At 38.6% G+C, this 23,167-nt stretch overlaps 1 protein-coding gene across 3 annotated transcripts in view; it reads right to left on the reverse strand.

The window, feature by feature from the left end:
* Positions 1-3,535: 3,535 nt before the first annotated feature.
* The window catches only part of unc13a (unc-13 homolog A (C. elegans)), a 70,883-nt gene continuing 51,251 nt past the window's right edge, over positions 3,536-23,167 (reverse strand). For 2 of the 3 annotated variants that reach the window (XM_041792085.1, XM_041792084.1), the window contains 7 exons: positions 21,420-21,449; positions 20,153-20,209; positions 19,939-20,019; positions 17,722-17,869; positions 8,544-8,636; positions 6,425-6,584; positions 3,536-5,054 (listed from right to left, as the gene is read on the reverse strand). In XM_041792085.1, the coding sequence (XP_041648019.1) occupies positions 4,766-5,054; positions 6,425-6,584; positions 8,544-8,636; positions 17,722-17,869; positions 19,939-20,019; positions 20,153-20,209; positions 21,420-21,449 (858 nt within the window). In that variant the 3' untranslated portion in view covers positions 3,536-4,765. The remainder of the gene's footprint in view (positions 5,055-6,424; positions 6,585-8,543; positions 8,637-17,721; positions 17,870-19,938; positions 20,020-20,152; positions 20,210-21,419; positions 21,450-23,167) is intronic. The other variant, XM_041792087.1, reaches the window with a different exon arrangement.

Here is a 23,167-nt window from a genome sequence, read left to right on the forward strand (position 1 = left end):
CAGAGGCTATGTCTGAATAAAGTTTGAGAAAGAAAGGATGACACCAGGCTTTCTTTTCATATTTTATTGGAAGCAGAACACAATGAGACTGCAGTCCCAGTAACCTCGACCTCCAATAAGAACAACCAGAATAAAAAAAAACTCAAAAAATTAGAAACATCTTGTGTATAAAAAAATTCTCATGCGAGTACTTTGTACCACTACACATCATCAGTAATACATATTTATATATTCACAAACATTTGAAAAATAGAAAACAATAAGGAAATATCAAAATAAAAAGGAGACAACAAATGGCAGTTTACATCAAATAATTATGCGTGCTGGCACAATACACTTTTTTGTTTTATTTTCCTGTCATGCACCATTTCTGGAAGTACACAACCAGCGTCGCTGTGCAGGCGTCTGTCTGCGTGTCCTGGCCAGCGAGACAGAACGGATCATGCATATCTGTCCGCTTTGTGTCTGTGTGCTTTTCATTGTGCTTCTACATTTATCCTTAACCCCTGTGTGCACTAAACATGCCAGTCCAACACAACCAACAAGCAAACTGAGCCTCTGAAGAAGCCCTCCACTAAAGTATCATTGTCAACAGCAATTAAGAAAGATATTTTCGTGGCAATTCCAGCTATGTGACAGTTGTGTTACCTGTTATTTAAAGTATTAAAAGACTGTGCAGATGTCCCCTTACATAAAAGGCCTTGTACACACCAGAGAGAGAGACTGACATGTTTAGATTTAGCTCTTTAAATTGGTACTTTTTCTTGGTAAAAGGCATACAATGCCAGAAGCAAACCCTGTATCATGCGGCTCTTATTTAAGTTAAATCATCAGATCAGTGCAAATTGCTTGTTGTTCATCACCAGCGTGTACAGGGCCTTTCTAAATCTTCCAATAATAGCTACATATCCACATAGGGCACCCACACACATAAACCCCAGCATCCCAGTCACCCAGAGCAAAATTCAAGTCTACAAAAAGAGCAGCAAACTTCACTTCACATAATCTGACATTTTTGTTTTTTTTTGTTTTTACATCTGAGCTATTTACAATGCCCAACAATGACAATCAATCTCTACTCTTCATGTTCAGTTCCTCCACACTTTAAAGCTGTACACACAAACTTCAGTCTCCACTACAGCTGTGATATTTGGCCCATTACAATAGAGACAGCATTTACAACATATCAGACAAACACTTGTGCTGATATAAGAAGAAGAAGAAGAATCCACAATGTAAACATTATAAGACTGCTTCAAAATGACTCATCTACGTAGATTTTTTATTGATTGGATGCATAGAGTTCAGTTCTTACAACTTGTTCAAAAGGGGGAGGGGGGCTGTTTGATGAAAAGTTGAAGTCAAGTGCTTTAAGGGTAAAGACCCCACAGCAGTGACGACTTAAACCAAGGGATAAAAACAAAAATGAAGAAATCATGCTTTAATTATCAAATCTGGACCTTTTTTTCTAACGTTTTGAAGTCCATGATCTTTAACATCATGCCTGTCGAGTTTTTTTTTTCACATACAAGATGTTCTTTTTTGTTCCTAAAGAAAGGGCGTTTATATTTTAAAAAAAAAGTTAAATTGACCCTTTGTTGGCTCTCTGATTGGTCCACTTACCCACCAATCAGAGAGCCTCTCATAGCAACTGTTACTCGGTTACTTCCAGTTAGATGAACTTTCTCTTGTATTTTCAGTGTTGTGGCAAATTTGTGTCCTTTATTTAGTTACTTCATTATGGTGAAAAGGTGCACTTTGGGTGTTTGCAAGGGTGACTCAAGATATCCACATCATAATCCAGGAGTTTATTTAATCCAACTTCCTTAACCAAAGGTTAATTAGGAAGAATGCCTTTTTTGGATTTGACTTCGTGGATGGAAATTCAACCCAAGAAAACTCAAAGGTAAGACCAAAGAGTATCACTCAATATGTGATGCTCTGATAACATCACATAGCAGAAAATTTTCTAAAGTTACAGTACATTGCTTGTAATGTTAGCAGCTGAAATAAAGCTGTTTACTGACACACCTGCATACACTCTATTCTGTAGCTAACTCACATTATTGTTACACCGTAAGTGCTGGTCTAAAAAGGAAGATCAGAATGTGTAACACTTATCCCTTTCTGAAAAAAAAGCATTTGTTGAAATGCCATGGGAGCAAGGCTAACATCATCACTAGCATCAGACACCTTTAAATGTAAAATTGTAAAAGTTTTTAGAGATTTGGAGTTTTCCTCATAAACTCTACTGTATCTCTGTCTTTAGCCTTGTCTTTAGCCCATGCAACTTGGAGGTTACCTGTCACTCTTTGAGCTTGAATTTAAAATGTTAACAGACAAGTTACACACTTGGACAAGTTTATTCATGAAGGACCCTTGAAAATGGCCAAAAACACCAAACGTCCCACTTTGATTAAGAATGGCAGACTTCCTGTTGGGATTTCACCATGATAATAAGAGACTTTTTTGTGTGCCTTGGGAGGCTGAATATGTGCACCAAATGTTATTTCTCTAGGGGAAATGGCCTTAAGGGGCTGAATTTTTATCCTGCTTTAGGGGGTGCTAGCCAGCCAATTCCCATTATCTATGTCAGAAGCCAATGAAATATGAACTTTTTCAAGGCCCGATGCATCTGTCAAGTTTCAGGACCTTTTGGATATGTTAAGGCCTTCAAATTTGAAAACAAAACAACAAAAAAATCATGGAATAAAATTGTGAATAATCCTTACAAAATCTATAGGGTCCTCACCCTCAGTGCTCAGGCCTTAATGAATATAAATAAAAGTTTGTTAAATCACAGAATAATATCAACTGCTTCAAACAGAAAAAAGCCCAGTGACAAGAGACTTTGTCCAACCTAGTAACAGTTACCAAGGAGGGTGAGGCTTAACAAGGGGTCAATTAAGCAGTGGTTCTCAACTGGTCTAGTCTCAGGACCCACTATCAACTCCTAAATGAGAACTTGAATATTTTTTTAACAAATCAGACACTTAATGGAAAATAATGCAGTTTTGGATCTCAAATGGTACTTAATACCTGTCAGAACAAATCAAACACGTTTTAAAAGACACACTGAACATGGCTTTGTGACCAGCCTTTTAGCCCACCTGTTGAGAACCACAGAATTAAAAGACATCTTTAAAGAACCCCAGGGGATCAACAGTAAAACAATGTAGTGCCATTTTGTTGTTATGGGTGCTTTCTAAGACCCTGTGCTTCTAAATCACTACTTTCTACTAACCTGTAGGCCCTCTTTGAAATGTCAGATCCCAACCTGCTTTGGTCTGGATCTGCAGCCCTTTAGCAGAGGTCTGTGTGCTCAGTGTGACAGAGCAGGCTTTCAGCACCTGCAGCTCGATCAGTAATGACCCTGGGTGCTAGGTCATTAGTGACTGGTGGGATGCATGTTGTGTACTTTTTATCATATAATTATCATATATATATATATATATATATATATATATATATATATATATATATATATATATATATATATATATATATATATATTAAAGAGAATAAAGTGGCAGTAAAGTTTTTCTTCTACCATTATGGGGCTGCACAGCCATGGAATGTTTAGAGTTACACTAAAGTAAGACTCAATTATTCATAAAAGATACAAGATGCCCCCTCCCCAAATTAAAAGACACTTAAAAGAGCTCATTTGAGAGGGAACATCCCCCTCTGTGTGATGTTCTCTGCTTGTGATGGCTTCCTGTGATTACATTTGCAGGTAACAGGCAACACGGGCGACATGAGGTCAACATTGTACAAACACGCACACACAAATACATACCCAATCTCACACACATAGAAAGTCTGATGAATCTCGGTGCTCGAAGGCATGATTTCATCAGATTCATCTCTCTATACAGTTGCTGTGTAGGAGACAGAAACTCTACGAGGGTCAACAAGACAGAAGGCATTGTGGGTGTCAGGCAGTGTGCTCTGTTACTGGGTAGACGGACAAAAAAGACAAAGACAATCTTTCAAGCATTACACGTCCATCAAACAATCCTGTATATAACTTCCTTCATATATTATATACTATGATTTATAAATATAAATATAATTTGGAGGAAGAAAGCGGAAAATAAATATTTAATTTTTCATGACTAAATATTGCTTTTTGTGATATCTGGAATGTTTCAGGCCTTGCAGCCGTTTTGTTATTATCAATAGGTCTGTCTGACAGTTGGTCCTGTTGTGCTTAGGGCTGGTCTTGGCAGATTTCAGGGATTATCTGTTGGCACTAGTGGTGCCTTTCTTTGAGTGATTGCAGGTCAAGGAAAAGGAGCAGAGAAAAGCGTAAAAGGGGAAAAAATAAAGGCAGCGAGAAGTGAGAAATACAGAAAAATATTAAAGGCTACGAGATGTTTCTCACCCTAACTTGTCAATCAGGACGTGCTTTTGTGTATGTGTGTAATAATAAGCATTACCAACCTCTGCAGATAGAGGAAAAGAGGTAAATGCTCTATGATTTAACTCTGTGAATTTGTCATCAAAACAATAAGCGATGATATCTCCAACAATAAAGACATGGGTGCTTTTTAAACATAATTAGTGTTGACTTCTTAAGCAATCTGTTTTCCACCGGACTCAATGTATTTACGGCAGTGGATGTGTGTTGCTGTTGTCTTATCTGTGCTTTTACAACTCTGGATCATCAGGGCAGTGGCTAGCAGTGGCTCAGAGGAGCTCCAGGGCAGTAGATGGCGATGTCTGAGCTTTAGATAGGTTGATTCTAATTCTTTTGTGTCTCTTAGCCTTTGCCCTCCTCAGCGGAACGCTGGTCGGATTTGAGCTTGACAAACTCCTTGGCCACATCATCGTTGTTGCGCTGAGAGAGGATACGCAAGACAGTGAGGCCTGTCTCATCCATGTTGATGCGTTTACCCAGAGGTAGCCAGCAGGCAGCGCTGCCTTTGGAGGCCACGTCCTTCAGCTGCAGGACAGACATACCAACAGTGCGGTCCTCCCTGGCAAAGCAATAATCCTTCACACACACGTGCAGCTCATAGCACTCGGGCCCCTCCTCATTACTCAGGGTGCTACAATGGAGAAAAGAAAATGTAACTTTTTTCATATAGAAAATAACACTGAAGTGAAGCCATTTGTAAAGCTTCTAACAATGTGAGTGTGCAGTCTCAACAATCTGCACCTGCAGACAGGTATGGTTCTTTCTTTCTGTCTGAGAGACCTTACATAGAGGGGAAATTATTTTGTTTATTCAAACAGAGCTCATGTGCTAAAATGAAACCTTTCTATTGGCCCACTGCCTGAGTAATAGTTTTGAAAGTCTGATCACAGAAATTTGTCTTTATATGTTTTCATTGATAAATCTGTATACAAGCTGTGCTGCTTTTATGTTACATTTAAAAACCACTGCTTGTGCTTTCCATTAATAATTGCTACATTTTAATTTACACCTGCTCCATCCTATGTGAAAAAGTTTACACCCAAACACACCTTAGGTAGAGCTGGTGCACAGCGTATAACTTTAAACTGCTCTAAACTTCCAGTTTTAAGGCGTAGGTGTACAAAACAGAAAGAAACAGAAAAAGAGCATGCAGGCTGCAATTCTGACACACTCTACACACATGCAAATGTTTCTGTCCTGAGGCCACTGGATGCCATTTTTATCACAGCGCTCTTCGCTTTATCTCAGGTCACAGATTTTGAAACAACCATTGTGACCTGAATTTCTCTGTGGGGTGGCCTTCGTTGGGTTAAAGCAGAAAGCAGCACAGTACTCTGTTTATTTATAGGACAGTGAATGGTAAACTCCCTCCTTACATAATCACGCTGTTGTCTACAAACATCTTTTGCCATTAAACCATATCTCAAAACTGGGTCAATAAAAAAAAGGTTCAATGGGGGGAGACTGCATTTAGTATTTCTGCACCAACCATGTGGAGTAGTTTTCAAATGACAACCAACAGCTCTCTCTCTGTCTCAAATGGCATCATGGAAGAACCAAGAGAGAGCAACTAAAAGAACAATTTTGAATAATCTAAAGATAATCTAAGTTTGTAAATATGAATATGTGTTTGACCAAGAAGTATTTTTTCCCTATGTTTTTTACCTGCATGAATATATTTTGTATAATTTTTAAAGGCATTCTTCCAGGGCATCCCTTGAAAAAGAGACTTTGGTCTACAAAACTATGGTATAACAAATGGAAAAGTATTGAACTAAGGATGCAGAATCACTCTAAATGAAAAGGCAGATAAATATGTATTTGATTTACTTTGTAAAAAAGATAGCTTACTATTTAAAACAAGAACTTGCAAATATCTCAAATCACCAAGCCATATAACATTTTAAATGAGTGACAATCAACTTTAAACTTCCTTTGGCCTTTCTTTGTTTCATTTTAAGGTTTTAGAAAGCGGAACTACGTATCCGTACGATTACTCACAAGGTAAAGGTCTCGTTGTATTTTGGAGCCCAGCTGTTGTTCTTGGACTTGGTGGCGTACTTCCTCTTCTTGTCACTGAGGTGTGGGCCGATGATATAGACCTCCACAAAAGGCCGGAATATTCCTTGCGTCTGCCACCTCAGGTCATTGGCAGCCACCACTGAGACAAAGCAAGAAGAGGAGAGAGTGAGAGGAAACAGAGGGAAAGAGAGTGGGAAGGTGTGGGTGAGACCGAGCAAGAGATTTATGTGGAGAAAATGTGTGAGAAATGAGAAAAAGTGTGATAGAGTGCAGAACAAGAAAATACTGGAAATATTGTCTACTTTTTTTTTGTTTTTGTAAAACAGAGAAGAAGGTTTTAGTTTTACTTCACAACTATATCTGTATGTATTTATGAAGACATCAGAGATTATAAAAATGTATATATCATGCCAATAACAGTCATGTGTTTTCCCCTTTTCTAAGCTCTTCTTGGTGATCATTTATGATCATTTATGGCATTATACCATCTATTTCATGACAGATGAAGACCCTTTAACTAAACTTGCTTTATATATTTTTAATGAATTTGGACCAATTTGAAAGAAACTCTCCTTCTTTGATTATATATGCCACAAAACCATATTTATCAGTATTCATTCAATATTGTGAAATCTGGAAAGACAGCCTGGCTGCAGACCATATATGTCAAAAATCAGATTAAACATACATTTAGGGTTAAGGTGAGGGTTAGGATACCTAAAGTTAATAACAAAATGTTTAATAAAGTTGAGTAAAAAGTCTGCTTACAGGAAAACAGCTTGTCCTCCCAAAAAAACCTTGTTATGTACCTTGCTATGATAGCTCTGCAAGCTATGCAGATAATGAAGCTAACGTAGCTAAAGCTAAGCTAACAAAACACATGTTTATCTATATGAACAAAGCTACAAAGCTACTGTACCTACATGAGCTCTGTAGCTACATTAGCTTTAGCTACGTTTTCTAAAGCTCCTGTTGGTAAAAGTTACTTAGCTACATTAGCTCACATAGCTACATTAACTACGTAGCTGGTGAAGATATGTTATCTTTAGCTAATGCTACTGAAGCTAAAGCAAGCCACTGCTCATCTATCTACTTCTAAAACTGGTCTATACATAATTTATTCCTGGATTAGAGCTCTGACCTTTGTCTCTGTTTTATTTATAAAATGTTTCTTAGTCTGTAATGTTTTTAGTGTGGTTAAGTCATGAATGTAACTGCCAGACTGTGTTTATGAATAAAGTTGAATTAAAGAAAATAATCTAAAACTGTAAACACGTTGTACTGACAAATTATGACACTCCGGTTCCCCTCTTGAAAACTGTGAAACCGTCCACTTTCATATGAAATGTGCCTTATCCTTGGCAAAGTAATTCTGAAAATAGAATTAATAGTTAAAGTTGTGGGGTTTACCATTTTTAAGCATCCTTAAGATTTGCAAAAAGAAGAATAACATAAAGTAACATTTTCAAAAGTTAGAGTATGAGGAATTTTAACTATTATTAGTCTTCAAAAAAATATATTTAGTTATTGCCATCATATATTTTGTCTCCCAATATCCAAAATATCTTGGCTATGTTGAAGATGGTCCCCACAGATGGAACTTTTCTAACTGAGAGGGCAACTTCACTCATGGTGCAAAAGAGTCTGATGCCCAAAGGCATTCTGGGAAAACCCTGCAGTCGTAAGATGATTGTAAAATAATTAAGGAACAATGACAAAAAATACTTAAAGCAATCAAGTACATTTAATGAAAACTAAAAATCTGTTCTATCAACTCAGAAACATATAGCAGAAATAGCTGTTTGGATTTTTTAAGTTAACACAACTCAATTGTTTAACCTCACTGACCCAAGGGGATCATAGTGATCTCATCAGTGGGTTGAGTTATCTGTGATCCCTTTAAAACTGAGATCTTTTGACAGGTAAGCTCTTTACCATTCATGGTTCATCTAGAAGCTTATCATATGCTGTAAAACTGTGATGTGATTGTAAAGCAGGTAAGTTGCTTTGTTATTAAACTAATGTTTTCTTATCTAAATCATCTCCGATGTTAACTGGTCTGTGGGTTGGTTTCTATAGGTGAAAATCTGTTTCTTACCTTTGACTGTGACCTTATGCTCTCCAGTATTTGGGTGGGTGAAAACCTCAACATGGATGGACACCTCTCCAACAGCATCATCAACCCCAGAGCCTGACGGAGCGGACAGAGCGCCATATGAGAATCTTTGCATGTGGAAACGTGAATCCCTTATAGCTCCTATCACAGACCAAACACTAACACAAACCACTGTGCCTCCCACACACCCCAAATTCTCCTCGTCATTTTGAGAAGTTAAAGACCAACTACATTTCAATTCAATTCAGTGAACATTGAAATGGATTTGGCTGTAACTTTTGAATATTACACAGAGCTTTGATGAGGAGTATATCTAATGTATTAGAGTTATGAATGTGTAACAGGAGAATCTGACTGAAAGCACAGTGATCTGCTTGTGCATATGTTATGGCCTGAAAGTTGACAGTCAGACAAAGCTGCTATGAGTGGGCATAATTGTTTTATAATGAGAGGTACTGCTGTAGTCTGTAATACAGGGAGATGTCAAACATTTAATGATTACCCCATTAGGCCGCTTATAGCTAAAGATCTTACTATGACTGTGATCATTTTAGGACACTTTACAATATCATTGCCATTGTATAGTTTCAGCCATTGATATGTAATAATTTATTTTCAGTAAGAACAGTGATTTGTGCCCACTCATAGACGCAGGTGTCTGGGAGGATGCAGGGTGCTTATTTAGAGGTAGAGAAGAAGAAAGGAGAGACGCTGGAGAAGGTCAGTGAAGATCCCCTGACACAGATCAGGTCAAAACATGCTCAGATGGATCTGGACAGGTGGACACACCAATTCCTTGATTAAGGCTTTTACCCAAGCATGGTCAGAGGAGGGACGAGAAAGGGGAAGAAGAGAGACACAGTTCAGTGTCTCACACTCTGTCTGTGAAGGATAGCACAACTTATAACCAGATATCTAAATTAAGTTGTATTTTCTAAAGAAAATAGATTCAGTTTAAATTTCCATGTCTCTGACCTATCAGAAAGAAATAATTTATTTTGTTAAGGAAAAAACATTCAAGCTGAAAGTAAGCTCAAGTATTTGTGGAGCAGTAATGAGTTTGAAATGTCATTTATTTTACGGTACGTGATCAAAGATTGGAGCAGCACGCATTGATACCTTTGATTAATCAGCTCATAGAGAAAGTTTACAGACGGGCTCATCTCTTTACAGTGTTCTCAGAGGAAGTTCATCTGTGTGAGATAACTAGTTGTCTGTTTACTAAAGTGGTTTGTCTGTAAATTGTTTATGCTTCTGAACAATGAAGCAACACTAGTTCAGCATGGAGATGTTATGGTTTTACAAAATTAGTCAAAGATATTGAGTCCTGCTGTCAGACAGAGCAGTTGCAGCAAAGGCACATGTTTCTCTAGTGTTTTGTTTGATAATCCTTTTGAAAGAGAGAGTGCGAGCACATATGTAGAGATTGTTTTTATGCACAGCGATTTGGTGAAAATAAACACAGCACTTGTCCAAAAATAATTTGATTTACCTGTAAAAGAGTGTAAAGAACACAGTAGTATCTTATAACAGACTTGTGCTGTCTCACATAAACATCTGTGATGATGCAAAAGTCAGTTATACCCCCAATCTGTTAATTCTAATTGTAGATCACGTCTGTGTAAATGTGTGATTATAAGTTTAAAATGTCTGTTTTAGTCACTATAAAGAAAATATCCTGAATGTACAAATTAGTTAATTGATAAAATATTGATTTAAGCAGCAGAAGTTAAATGCCATACGGACTGACTGCTACCCGCTCTAACTGACCGGTGACTGATTTCCAAACCTACTAGTTTGTCTGATAATAATGTGTGATTTAGTTACAACAGCAGAGGTACAGATGCGTTTGTGTTGTTTTTCCTATTTTCCAGTCTCTGAATCACACACATTCCTCTCATAACTGTCTAATGTGTTGACGGGTGTGCATTTTGCTGCATGTCTCTGCAGGAATGTGTTTTCAGTCTGAAAATTGTCATTTTCTTTTGTTCTGTCTCACTGTCATTGTGCTGTTGGTGATATCAGCGCACAGCCACTGATGTTTCATTTGGCCTGTAGCAAAACATAGGCTAAATGTTCTGGGCTGGTGAAATCTGAGGGCAGTTTTTCTCATCAGTGTAAATTCTTTAGTAGATTAGTTTCAAAAGAGGAGTAGTAGGTGCAATTCCAATGTTAAAACCCGCGCTATTAGCGCAGCACAAAAAAAAAACAAAAAACAAAAAAACGTGGATCTGCATCTTAAATCTACTTAACACATACACCAATGACTCTGATAAATAAAGTCACCTCAAAGTGTTCACAAAAAGAGAAACTTGTTATAGCTGTGACTGAAAGAGGTTTTTCTCTGGACAAGCAGACAAAAGCCTGGATGCCTATAAAATCCTCCTGGCACATTTTTTTCATATGATGGAAAACTACAGATGGAGGCATGAGTGCTCAAGTACTTTTTCTATCTTCAGGACTCATTCAGTTGAATTTGGTCACATTTGAACCATAACACTGGAGTTTTCTGGCCTTTTAGCCCATTCAGGGCTTCTGTTACAAATTACATTGCTACGGAATATGCTATTTAATGCTTAGATGTTTTCAAGATCTCTAATGCTGCTGGTATTTATGGCTTTTAAGTTTTCCTTGAACAAAATTTGCTCTATAGAGATTTCCACTTGGACTATGTGGACAGGAGTGGCTGGGGCAGGACAGATATTGTGCAATCAGATGCAAAAAGCCAATACCAGCGCTCAGTTTAGGATTGTTAGAGTCAGAGGTTTCTCTTAACCTTAATTTCCAAACATGATCTGAGTTGTTACACTAACCCTACAATTTATTTTGGCCCTGGACCTGAACCGTTAGTGTTCTGGGGTCCTTGACCATGTATCTGTACTAGAGTATCAGTATCTATATTAGTCAAACTATAAGTATCAGTATTAGTAAGACTGTTACTGTCTGTGTTTGAAAGAATGTTTTAGAGCAAAAGATAGTGATAGCTTTGACTCTTTTGTCTGGGAGGGAGACAATGGACTAACCTTTCCTCTGTGTTCTGTGTGGTTTCATTGCTAAACAAGTGGTTGAGATCCACATCTCCAGAAGGATGCAGTGACAGATGGACATTAATTTTCAATGTTTTAATTAGTGTCTTCGCTCTGTCGACGGTGTCTTTGTGGTGTGTGTTTATGTGTGTGCTGCGTTTTCAACCAGCCGCCCACTAAACAAGGTGTCTGTGGGAGTTAGACGGCAGAGTGTTCCTGGCATGCTGCTGCCTGCATCTCTCCAGGGAGCATTATGGGATTGTTGCTCTTGCTGCCAACAGGACCAAAGAGAGCAGCAGTCATCCATCTGGCCTTGTCTCCTCTGTGGAGGATGTCCATACAAGATGAGAAAGAAACTTTGCTGGCTGGGAGGCATAAAGATGCTGCCAAGAAAATGCAAGCTTTTCTTCTAATAAACACAGCAATCAGAGCTGCAAAATTTCTAACATATTGCACATCTTCACCAGATTAGACATAAAATCCAAAACTTGTACTGTGATTTCTCAAAAGTGTAAAGCTTGCTGCATAATTCCAAATGACCCCTGATTAATTCATTTTCAGATAATGCAACTCACAGCCTGCAGTGCACAGGAACAACAGTCATCACTGATCGGCAGCAGTAAAGTACATAAGAAGAAATCCCCCTGAGCTTTGTTCAGTCATCCAGCTCATCTTTTAATCATCTGCTGTAAAATGGTTGGAACGACTGCAGAAATATGCATTGAAATCTGCTTGGAAAGAAATTAATTCGTGTCATTGTTACAGTCAAGGACATCCAGCAGCTGGCAGGGAGGCTGAAGACACACTGCTTTGAAACACACCTCCAGTATAGGAGCAAAGAAAAGCATCATAATTTGAAACTCCTCAGACACTAGTTTAAAACTGTAACTTAGAGCTCTATTTTCTCTATTATCTCTATTTTTCTCTGAAGTTGAGTAAAAGGGAATGGACATTGGTTGGGTGTAAAAAAGAATCTATGAAATTTAAAAGAGGCAGTTTGAAGCCTTGTATTATTTAAATCTCCTGTGAAGAACTTTTGGCTCTCCTTGATTTTGGTGACTTTGTCTTGTCAACAAAGAGGTGTCCTGTCCATACTGATTTAGTCCAGTTTATATGTTAGAAGTAATGATTCTTGTTTAAGATCTTACTCTCTATTTTAGATCAAAAGGAGACATTAGTGTGAATTTATTGATTTATTTATTTCAGTAGCAGACTGTGACTAACTAGATTGAGGTTATTAAGTTATTGTCACTTTTTAGATCAGAACTTTTTTTTCAAATGTATGGAATTTGGACAGCAAATATTAAAGGTGACATATCACAGCCCTTTTCCACCTCTTAAATATAAATGAAGGTCTTTGGGGTGTGTCTTTTTAAATGTAAATTAGCTCCTTATCACCCTGTCCCACTCTTAGGGGTGCGCCAACACAGTTAGAGCTGTGTGCCTCTATGGCTGTGGGTGGAGATCTATGGACTGAGATACCAGGTGAGGTGAAGGTATTATAATGACACATTGTGATGTCACAACGAGCTCATTTTCTGAACAGACTGTCAGATTTTGGGTTTTCAGATAGAGGTGAACCATGAAAAGAGGACCAGGCTGGCATTTGGTGGGTTGGGTAAACACTCTGGATACTAAAGTAATATGTAGAAAAATACTTAAATGTGAAATAATTAACCACCAGTCTGGCTGCAGTCTCTGACAGCCACTCACACAGACTGTTCATATTAGATGCAATATTTCAAAACAGAAATACATGCCAAAACTTTCAAAAAAAAAAAAAAAAAAAAAAAAAAAAAAATTGGATTAAAATTTCATTTAGGGTTAGGATAAAGGTTAAGGTAATGGTTAGAATACCAAGAGTTGAAAGTTAAAAACCTGACCTGCAAAACCTATTTACAAAATGTTCAATAAGGCCTAATAAGAAGTCTGTTCAGTGAAAAATTGCTCATCCTCCATGAAAACATTCTAACACAGCAAACAACTTGATAGCTGCATAAGCTATATAGATAATGGAGCTATGTAGCTACATAGCTATTATCGCTAAAGCTAAGCTCACAAAGCACCTACATAAGTTACATATCTACATAGCTATGTCTACTTTAGCAACATCTGGTGAAGCTAAATTAGCTATGATAAGCTAACATAGCTTAATAGCTAATGTAGCTACATAGCTTATATGGCTAAGCTAATGATATAGCTAATGTATCTAACATTACTACATAGCTTAAGTAGCCAAGCTACTGAGCTATGTTTGCTGAGCTCAAGTTGCTAAAGCTAACTGAGCTACATTGCCTGATGTAGTTATGTTAATCATGTAGCCAGCATAGCTACGTCAACTTTAGCTAGAGCTCATTAAGCTAAAGCAAGCCACCGTTTGTGTAACTACTTTTTAAACGGGTCTTAATATAATCAAATCCAGGATTAGACTTCTCACATTTTTCTCTGTTTTATGCATGAAAATGTTGCTTAGCCTGCAATGTTTTCAGTGTGGTTATTTCATGAATGTAACTGCCAGACTTTGTTTATGAATTAAGTCAAATACAAACAAACAGAAAATGGAAAAATGTACCAACAAATACTGCATTTCTGTTCTGAGGTATATGGTGTCTCAGATAAACGGTATGTGAGAGTGGCCGTCAGAGATGTACAGTCTACAGCTAGACCCCACTTGATAATCATAATGCATCCCCTTTAGATTTCAGGAGCTCACATCTTAATACACAGGCTACCAATTGTTGGACATTGGGTATCAATGGATTTTTATCAGGATATTGTACTTTCATGAAATGCTTTGTTGCAATTAATCCAAGTTTTAATTTAGATTAGAGCAGGGTTTAAAATTCATCAGTGGGCATTTGGTTGCTTATTTTTGCTTATTACCTCCACCAAGGAGGTTATGTGATCGGGTTTGTTAGATAGTTAGTTAGTTACTTAGTTAGTTAGTTAGTTAGTTAGTTAGTTAGTTAGTTTGTAAGGTAGCAACATAACTCAAAAAGTCATGGACGAATTTTCAGGAAATTTTCAGGAAATGTCAGATATGGCATAAGGAAGAACTGATTAGATTTTGGGACTGATCCAGATCACCGTCTGGATCCTTTTTAAAGGATTCTTTACTATTGGCAGATAGGGCTAATGGCGGAGGTCTGCGCTGTTACCACTTTACACCAGGAGATGGCGGACATGAGTAACAGCTGCATGTTTTTAGTATGTTTATTCAAAGTTTTGGAGTCTATAGACTTTGAAAGACGCACGCCCAGTCGAGGAGATGAATCGGAGCGTAACAGAGAGAAAGACGGCGAATTGTAGCGAGAATACTCACAATACTGGGAGGAATAGAGGAATATTCACCCTCTGCCATGACTTTTAGTCATCCGGTGAGACCATGTGTGCTTCCGCCATGACAGTCCACATGTAGTGAAGCCAATGCTTTTCCTCACCGTGTCTCCACCCCACCGGGGAGGGAGTAATTGGCGAATTCGATTTTGGGAGTGATCTGGATTACGGTCTGTATCCAGGAATGTTTTTCAAGGATTCTTCACTATTGGGAGATAGGGCTAATAGCGGAGGTCTGCCCTCTCTGAGTGCTTTTCTAGTTTACTTCTCTCATTAGCTAAACAATGCAAGTTGATATGCAATAAAGTTTTATCCTTCTTCAGAGCTTTAAGTTTTCAGTATTGTTAATTCCTTTGCCATCAAACTGAGATGACCATAAGTGTGCTTGAGATTTTGGAGCATCAAATTAAAGGAAAAACCTGTGAGGAAGAGCCTTGTTCTGCTTAAGGTTTCCACCCAGTAAAGGATGTTTTTCCCATGCCACTGAAAGTTTGCCAAATATTGCTTAGTGCTGATTTCATGGTGGATTAATGGAGAGGATGGTCTAGACTTGCTGTCTTTGTAAAGTGTCTTGAGATGGCTTTATTGATTAGCTATGGGTTTAAGAACGTTTTATACTTGTAGGTTTATGTTGTTTTGGTTCTCTCATTTTACTCACTCAAAACGGTGTAGATTTATACAATGTACCTGATGACAATGATGAATCATGTACATCTGTAAGTAGTTTTTCTGACAAAAAAAATCTATTGCTTCTTTTAGCAATCAAATTTATACCTAGTTCAGAATATTGGCAGTGGAAAAAAAAATGGCTATTTGGACAAGCTGCTGTCAATCAAATTATCTGACACCTACCCCCAGCAGCAGATTAAGACATTTATAAAACAATCAAGACATAATCAATCCTGTCACCAATGATTTCATTTTCTCGTGCAGCTCCTAAAGAGACATCAATATTAATTTCATTTAATTTCATAACCAGCTAAAAACTCCTCAAGGGAGCTTTAAACTTGAACAAATTCTTAAGCTGAACTGTAGCTCCTGCATAATTCTGAGTGAGTCTAGTGAGTAAGAGTCAGATTGTTTTGACAGGAATACAAAGTGACAGAAATCAGACCACCTGACCTGAGGGACTGCTTGTGATTGGTTTAATATGTGGAGAGAGGATGAGTTGAGCACTCTTCCTCATCATTGCTGAAGGGAGAGCTGCTCTGCACGTGGGAGCTATGTGTATGTGCCTGTGTTTGTGTTTGTGTGTGATTACAGAGCAGGCAAGGACAGGGAGCCCTCCCAGACAAACTGAGCCGACAGCCATCATCATCTTCATCCTAATCCTCACCCTCTTCATCACTGTCTTTCATTTCAGATGCAGTGTGTGAGAGTGGGAAAACATGGGGGGGTTTCCTCTCTGTGTGGATGGACAATCAACTGATGCACTGCGCTTCTGCTTCAACAACCTTAAGGACACTTTCATTCAGTCACATTTGCTCGGATCAGTCACTCAAACACATGAAAACACACGCACGCGCACACTCGTCCAGCCCTCGGGCCTCTGTGTGACATCATGCTGGATCAGGAGTCCTCCACACTTTAATGCATTTCTGTTTCTTTTTGGTCTGATGTCAGCGCATCATGCTTCAGTGTCTGCTCATACATACAGTCTGTGTCGTATGTATTCAGTGCAGCTCTGTACAGTCCGACATCAGCGTGTACATTACATGCATGAATGCATAAAGTCTATGCTCTTATTGTTGGGACTGGCATGTACAGTATGTGAGTGCAGGAGAATACAGAGATAGAGAGAGAGTATGATCAGTCTTTGCATTGCATCTGTCTGTTAGGATGAGTTTGAGCAGGCAGGGGGAGTTTCAGGATGCACATGGTTGGGGGTGGAGGGTGGGTAGAGTTGGGGCTTTGGTTTTGGAGACTTTTTCTGGTAGTCTTGGATGTCTCAGGCCCTGAGCCTGAGTGCCACATACCCTTTTCTGGGTAAACATCCTCACTAGTGGTGAACCTGACCCCCTTCCCGCCGAACACTGACCCACAGATGGGACAGAAGGAGGGAGTGGATAGAGAAAGAAGAAACATGTAGAAACATGAGGTTTACAGAAAGCAGAAAACAGACCAATATTGATGAGTTGTAGCCCTAAAATGGGAGAAATTGTCATTTGAAAATTATCTCAATCTTTCTTTGCATTTATATACCTCCTCTGCTGCATAATCCTGCAACATTCAAAGCTCAAAAAGATATGTTCCTAAAACTCGCTCTATAAACTCCATAGTGTTTTGCTGATTAAATTTTAAACCATCATCCACTCAAGTAGCTTTTCTTCCAGTGGTGCTCAGGGACAAGTCATCAGCATCAGCTCTTCCTAAGAGATGATGGTTGTTATGAGACTGTAGGATGGAGGCTGAGTAGCAACCGAAAAAGAGGGGGTGGGTATTTATTATTTCATTGCAAATAGCTGTCAGATCATGTAAAGAGTAGTCTCTGTGTTTCCAGAGGCTGTCTACCAGGAGACTCAGCACTTCTGAGAAGAGAGAAAATATTACATAGCTGCAGCATCAGCTTTATGCTCTACAAAACATGGAAGATATTTTTCAGTAAATGGAGCTGAGCTTTTGGAAAACCCTAACATCAACAGAGGGGTGGGAGACATTGAGGAGCTCCTCTGAGAAAGCAGAGCACAAATGTTGATTTAATGATCTGAATCAGGAAATTATGTAAGATTAAAAAAAATGAAGACACTGGATAAAGAGAGATTCTAAAGTTTCCCAAAGACACAGAAAGCAAAGGTTACCTTGTGTGGTCTGAGACTGGACAAAGGTCCTAATGAGTTTGTCTGTAGCTTGCGTGTACAGCGACAGGGCGTAGTGGAGCGACAGGAGGTCAGGACTCTTCTCCAGGAAAGTCTTCTTCAGACCCACACCACCAGCGTGGAAGTATTGCTAACAGTGAGACAGGAGATATAGATTACAGCTGCTGACTTATTTCTTAATGCAAAAGATTCCTGGAAAAGATCAGGACAAAGTTTTGAACTGCCATCATTTACCACACTTTAACACAGAGAATTACTCTCACAGTGCATGGCTTCAAAAACACTGCTTTAACTACAGTTAATGATTGTTAAATGTTCATATATGTCACTATATACTGTTATCATGACTACTACTGTGAATAGGCTTGTGCTCAAAAGATCATTACGGCAATATATCGTCAAGTTCACCTTGCTGATACATGTATTGGTACAGAGGTTAGAGAATCGCTATGACTGTAAATGCTGTGAAGGCAGTTTTAAAATATACATCTACCATGGTGCAGTTAAGAAAAAAGCCAGCAGATGGCAGCAGTCGTAAAACTGCATGATGCAGCACATGCCTTACAAGCTAAAACCAAATGGGTACTAACACCATTAACAAGGATCATGGTGCCCATCTACTGCCAGCAAGACTAAAAGCAAAGATACAGGACTATTTCAGGTTTCTTCAAACACCACAGTGTCAGGAATTGGACACTGGTCATGCAAGCTGTGCAATAAACAAGGTAAAGCACTGAAGCAACCCTAAGCTTCATGGACACACACTAGGTTAATTAGCAGTTAGCAATGACAGCTAGGCTCATCAGGCTAATCTATGTCATCCCAACCAGCACTGAATGATGCTGTTAGGTCAAAATGTCCCTCAACTTCTAGATGAGATCAGGAGGTCATAAGCATAAGCATAAGCAGTACTTATTCTTTATTTGTAAAAGCATGAGCCAAATAGCAATACTGGAAATCAAGGCTTCAAGCAGCTACTTCAGGCACTTGTCAGTTAATCACAGAAACTGTGGTGCCTCCATTTTATGCAGAAGCAAAAAAAAATCATTCTTACAAATGCAAGTTGGCTCAACCTCAAATTCTCTATTGGAATCTAGGCTATTGTAATGAGGTCTGTGCTTTGACTCAGCCACTCCAGAACATTCACCTTATTGTCTTTAACCCACTTCTGTGTAGCTTTTGCTGTATGCTTCAGGTCATTGTCTTGATGGAAAACCATAGTTCTCTGGCAAACTGAATCAGATTGCCCTCGTGGATTTTCCCATATTTTGCCGCATTCATTTTACCCTCTACCTTTACAAACCTTCCAGGGCCAGCTGCTAAGAAGCATCCCACCAGTATGATACCACCACTGCAGTGCTTCACAGTGTTTGGTGCCTGCCAAACACAGGGTCTTGTCTGAGGGCCAAAAAGCTCCATTTTTGTCTTGTCAGACCAAAGGACTCTCTCCCACTTGACCATGGAGTCTCCCACATGCCTTCTGGCGAACTTCAGTTAAGTTTTCTTCAACAGTGGCTTTCTCTTTGCCACTCTCCCATAAGGCTTTGACTGATGAAGAACCTGGACAACAGTTGTTGTATGCAGAGTCTCTCCCATCATAGCAGCTGCAGCTGTAACTCCTTTAGAGTAGGCATAGGGGTCTTGGTGGCCTCTCTCACTAGTCTCCTTCTTGCACAGTCACTCAGTTTGTGAGGAAGACCTGATCTAGGCAGATTTACATATGTGCCATATTCCTTCTATGTCTTGATGATGGATTTCACTAACCTTGACTTTCTTCATAACCTTTTCTCTGAGACGCTTGGAGTGTTCCTTTGTGTTGATGGTGTAACGGTAGCGAAAAATACTGATTAACCAGTGACAGGACCTTCCAGACACAGGTGTCTTTAGACCTCAATCACTTGAGACACCTTCACTGCACTCAGGTGATCCCTGTTTCACTGATTGTGAGACTATAAGCACCAATTGGCTGAACCTCTGTTATTTAGGTCAGTAACTTTAAAGAGGTGAATATCATAAATATAGAAAATATATAATAATTATAGAAAACATATGACCTCTCCTTACATTTTTTTCTGAATTTATTAATCCTCTGGGGGATAATACTCAAGTAAGGTATGGAAACTCAAACTCAAAACATGCACCTGAGTAAACTGCATTATTTTCCACTGCTGGCTTTAAATGGAATGTAAGTGTTTGTACCTTGATGGTGTCCAGGGCTAGCTCTATCACAGCACACTGCTTTGGTGTCAGTGCTTTAGCCTCCTCGCGAACCATGTGCTCCTGGAGACAATGTAAAGAAAAAACACAGACCAAAATTACCACTTTGTCCAAACATACAGCCTTTCTCACATTTTCCAAACAATTAGAGACAAATCTAAAGCGCTCAGGAAAACGGTGTAAGAACATATCATACCTTCAGTTTGGACAGCTGTCCCAGCTCCTTGGCAGCATTAAAGATGAGCTGAGTGCCCTGAAAGTGACAGATAGACGAAAGGCAGACAGGAGGAGAGAGGAGCATTGTTATTATTGTGACGTTGTTGAGAGGCAGTGAACGGCTTAGTGTCACACACAGGACGGCTATGTTTCTGACACACACATCCATAAAAAAAAAAACACTCTTTCTTAGCCGCTTTACAGATGTCAAGGTAGTTTTCCTCTAAGTGCTGTTATCACTCTTATCTGTGTTTTTAGTCATTCAAAAACATCACACTCTGATGCACAAATCCACACACACAGTAAGACATTTTGGTACAAAGAGAAGGGAAAGAGTCTCAGCTCGTAGAAAGAACACAAACTCATGCACTCAAGAACACACGTGCAGGCACACTCATACTCATACTCAGCAGTTCTGCACGATGGTGCTCAGTACAGTTTACTAGAAGTCCAGCCTAATGCAATACTCTGGTAAGAGAATATTTCAGTGAGTGCTGCTGCATGAACCTTCAAAACCTATTTATGACATCATTCTTAGACATGAATAATGTTTTTTATTGTGAAATGCAGGATTCTTATCTATTAAGGTTTAAACAGACGAAAAATAAAAGGACAGAAAATGAAAGAAAACATGTTAATGAATTAATACACACAAGTGATTTATTTCATTTGAAATATGAAAATCATGTACAGTTGTTCTTTGTGTTTCTGTTACAAAGAAAACTGCCAATTTAATGACTATTGCTCCCACCCTGCAAGCCTTTTGTGGTAGTAATATCTTTAAACTTTAGGTCAAAGTGACACTTGCTTGCAGCCACATGAAGTTCAACTCTTTAACCAGCATCATGACATGCAGCTGATCCACATGATCTTTACCTCTTTGATGCCTTACAGCAATGTATACAGGAATGATGAACCAAGAGATTGTGTTGTTTGAAAATTCGGGTGAGAATAAGTGAAAAATAACTCCTTGACATCTACTCTGTAGTGTGTTTGAGCTTCAAACGTTTACTTGTGGGTAAGTGTATGAGCTGTGGTGAGGCTGGGAGCGTGGGCAGCCACTGCTGCAGCATTTCACAGCATATATACAGCACTATAGAGGAATGTTGTGTGAAAACAAAAGTGAAAAATCAATATTTCCACTGCTTTGTTTGACTGCCGAGCTGAGGGAGAGAGACGGAGACACGGAGAGAGGACATAAAGGAGAGAGACAAGACACATTGATCTGAAGGGGGTTTAGTCCTTACATCACTGTGAGAAGCACTCTTCAGCCTCCCCTGGAAAGAGAGCATGTGGTTAATACTTCAGACAATGACCAGTCCCTGCAGTCTGACTTCACTCTTATTGGCTAGATGAGAAAGTGCAATCAAAAGTCCATATGTCAACTATAACTGACTGCCATAAATGTTAACTTCGTCTACTTGGCAATTAACCTGCCCTCCAGAGCAACAACAGACATCAAACCCCACCTACCCTCTCACAACCCAAAGGTTCATAACTTGCAGTATTGTAGACAAAGATCAATATTCATGCTGAAGGGAGCAGATAAGATACTGATGAAATTTAGTGAGAAGTATGCAGGTGACGGTTGCTTTCACAGCAAAGTGCTTAGATCCATTATGACAATATCATTCTTTGAAGGAAGACAGCACATGAAGGTAACTTGGCAGCATGAAAGCATAAAAAGAGAATTGCACAGGAAAATCTAAAACATTTTTTTATCATACACAATAACCTGTGTATTGTGCAAATACTTCTAACTAAATTAAAAATTATTTATGTTAAACAAACAGCTTAAATTTGAAGGAAGTACAAATTCAATTCAGTTCAATAGAGGGAGATGCATTATGACAGTGCGTTGAAAACAGTCTTAAGCAGAAATAATTAGCTTAGCTTAGCATTTGTACTGTGAACAGCCAACCTGACATTCTCCATAGGAGAATCCATTTACCAGTACCTTTAACACTATCTCATAAACATGCTGTGCTATTTGTGCTAAATCAATAAAAACAAGCATAATTACAGGTTCTGATTTCATGTTGAGTTATGGACAGAGACGTTGTTCACCATAATAAGTTGTTTTTTCCACACTTGGGTTCTTCCAGCTCAGGAAGCATTATCGGCCTCTCACTTCACACTATTTTAATCTTTTTCTATTTAGAAGTACTATACTTCTTATGACAAAGGGGCAACTTTCAGTAAATTATACAATATATTTTTAGATTTGATTAGAACTCAGGTAATAAAACACCATATAAAGTTTGGAAAAGTTGATTGAAATGATTTAATTAGTTAAAAAAACACAACATGTAAAAATGCGTTGACCAGTTTTGAAAAACACTATCAATAGCTTGTTTGCAGTCACGTGATCAGAGTGGGGGCAGGAAGTGAACAACACCAATTAGAAATCAATGGGAAAGCAGGAGAGTTATGACATTAAAGCTCAAGATGGAGCTTCATGCAAAATTTAACTCCAGGAGATTTCTACAATCTTCAGGTATGATACCTGCACTTTTTCCTGGTGTGGAGCCAATCAGTATCACAGATTCCTCATTCCTTACTGCACAAAGAGGCAACCTATTCCTCTTTTCTATCTCATTTTGTTGTAAACATGCTTTCAATGAAAACAAATTCAATTTCTATTTCTATCATTATTTGATTTACTCTTTTTAAAAGCCAGTCTGGTACCAAATGAAGAGACATTTAGAAACAAACAGACCGGCTGTTATTACTGGGTAAATTCAACTGGATCTCTAAAAAGAGATGTATTTCCCATTACAATGAGTGAGGGTGGACATCCTCATCTCTATTCAGAAATCACTTTCTGCCCCCAGCCTGGAGTTTTTCACCATGAAGTGACATCTTCTGCACGATATTATTGGAATTATATCGGTATCTGCAGAAAATATTTACAAAGCCTATTTTGGCTCTATCTGCCTATATCACCTGTAAATATTGGTTGTATGAACAAAGTTAGTTGAATTTTAGGCTGGAC

Source organism: Cheilinus undulatus, linkage group 7 (assembly GCF_018320785.1).
Source record: "Cheilinus undulatus linkage group 7, ASM1832078v1, whole genome shotgun sequence".
NCBI lineage: Eukaryota > Metazoa > Chordata > Actinopteri > Labriformes > Labridae > Cheilinus > Cheilinus undulatus.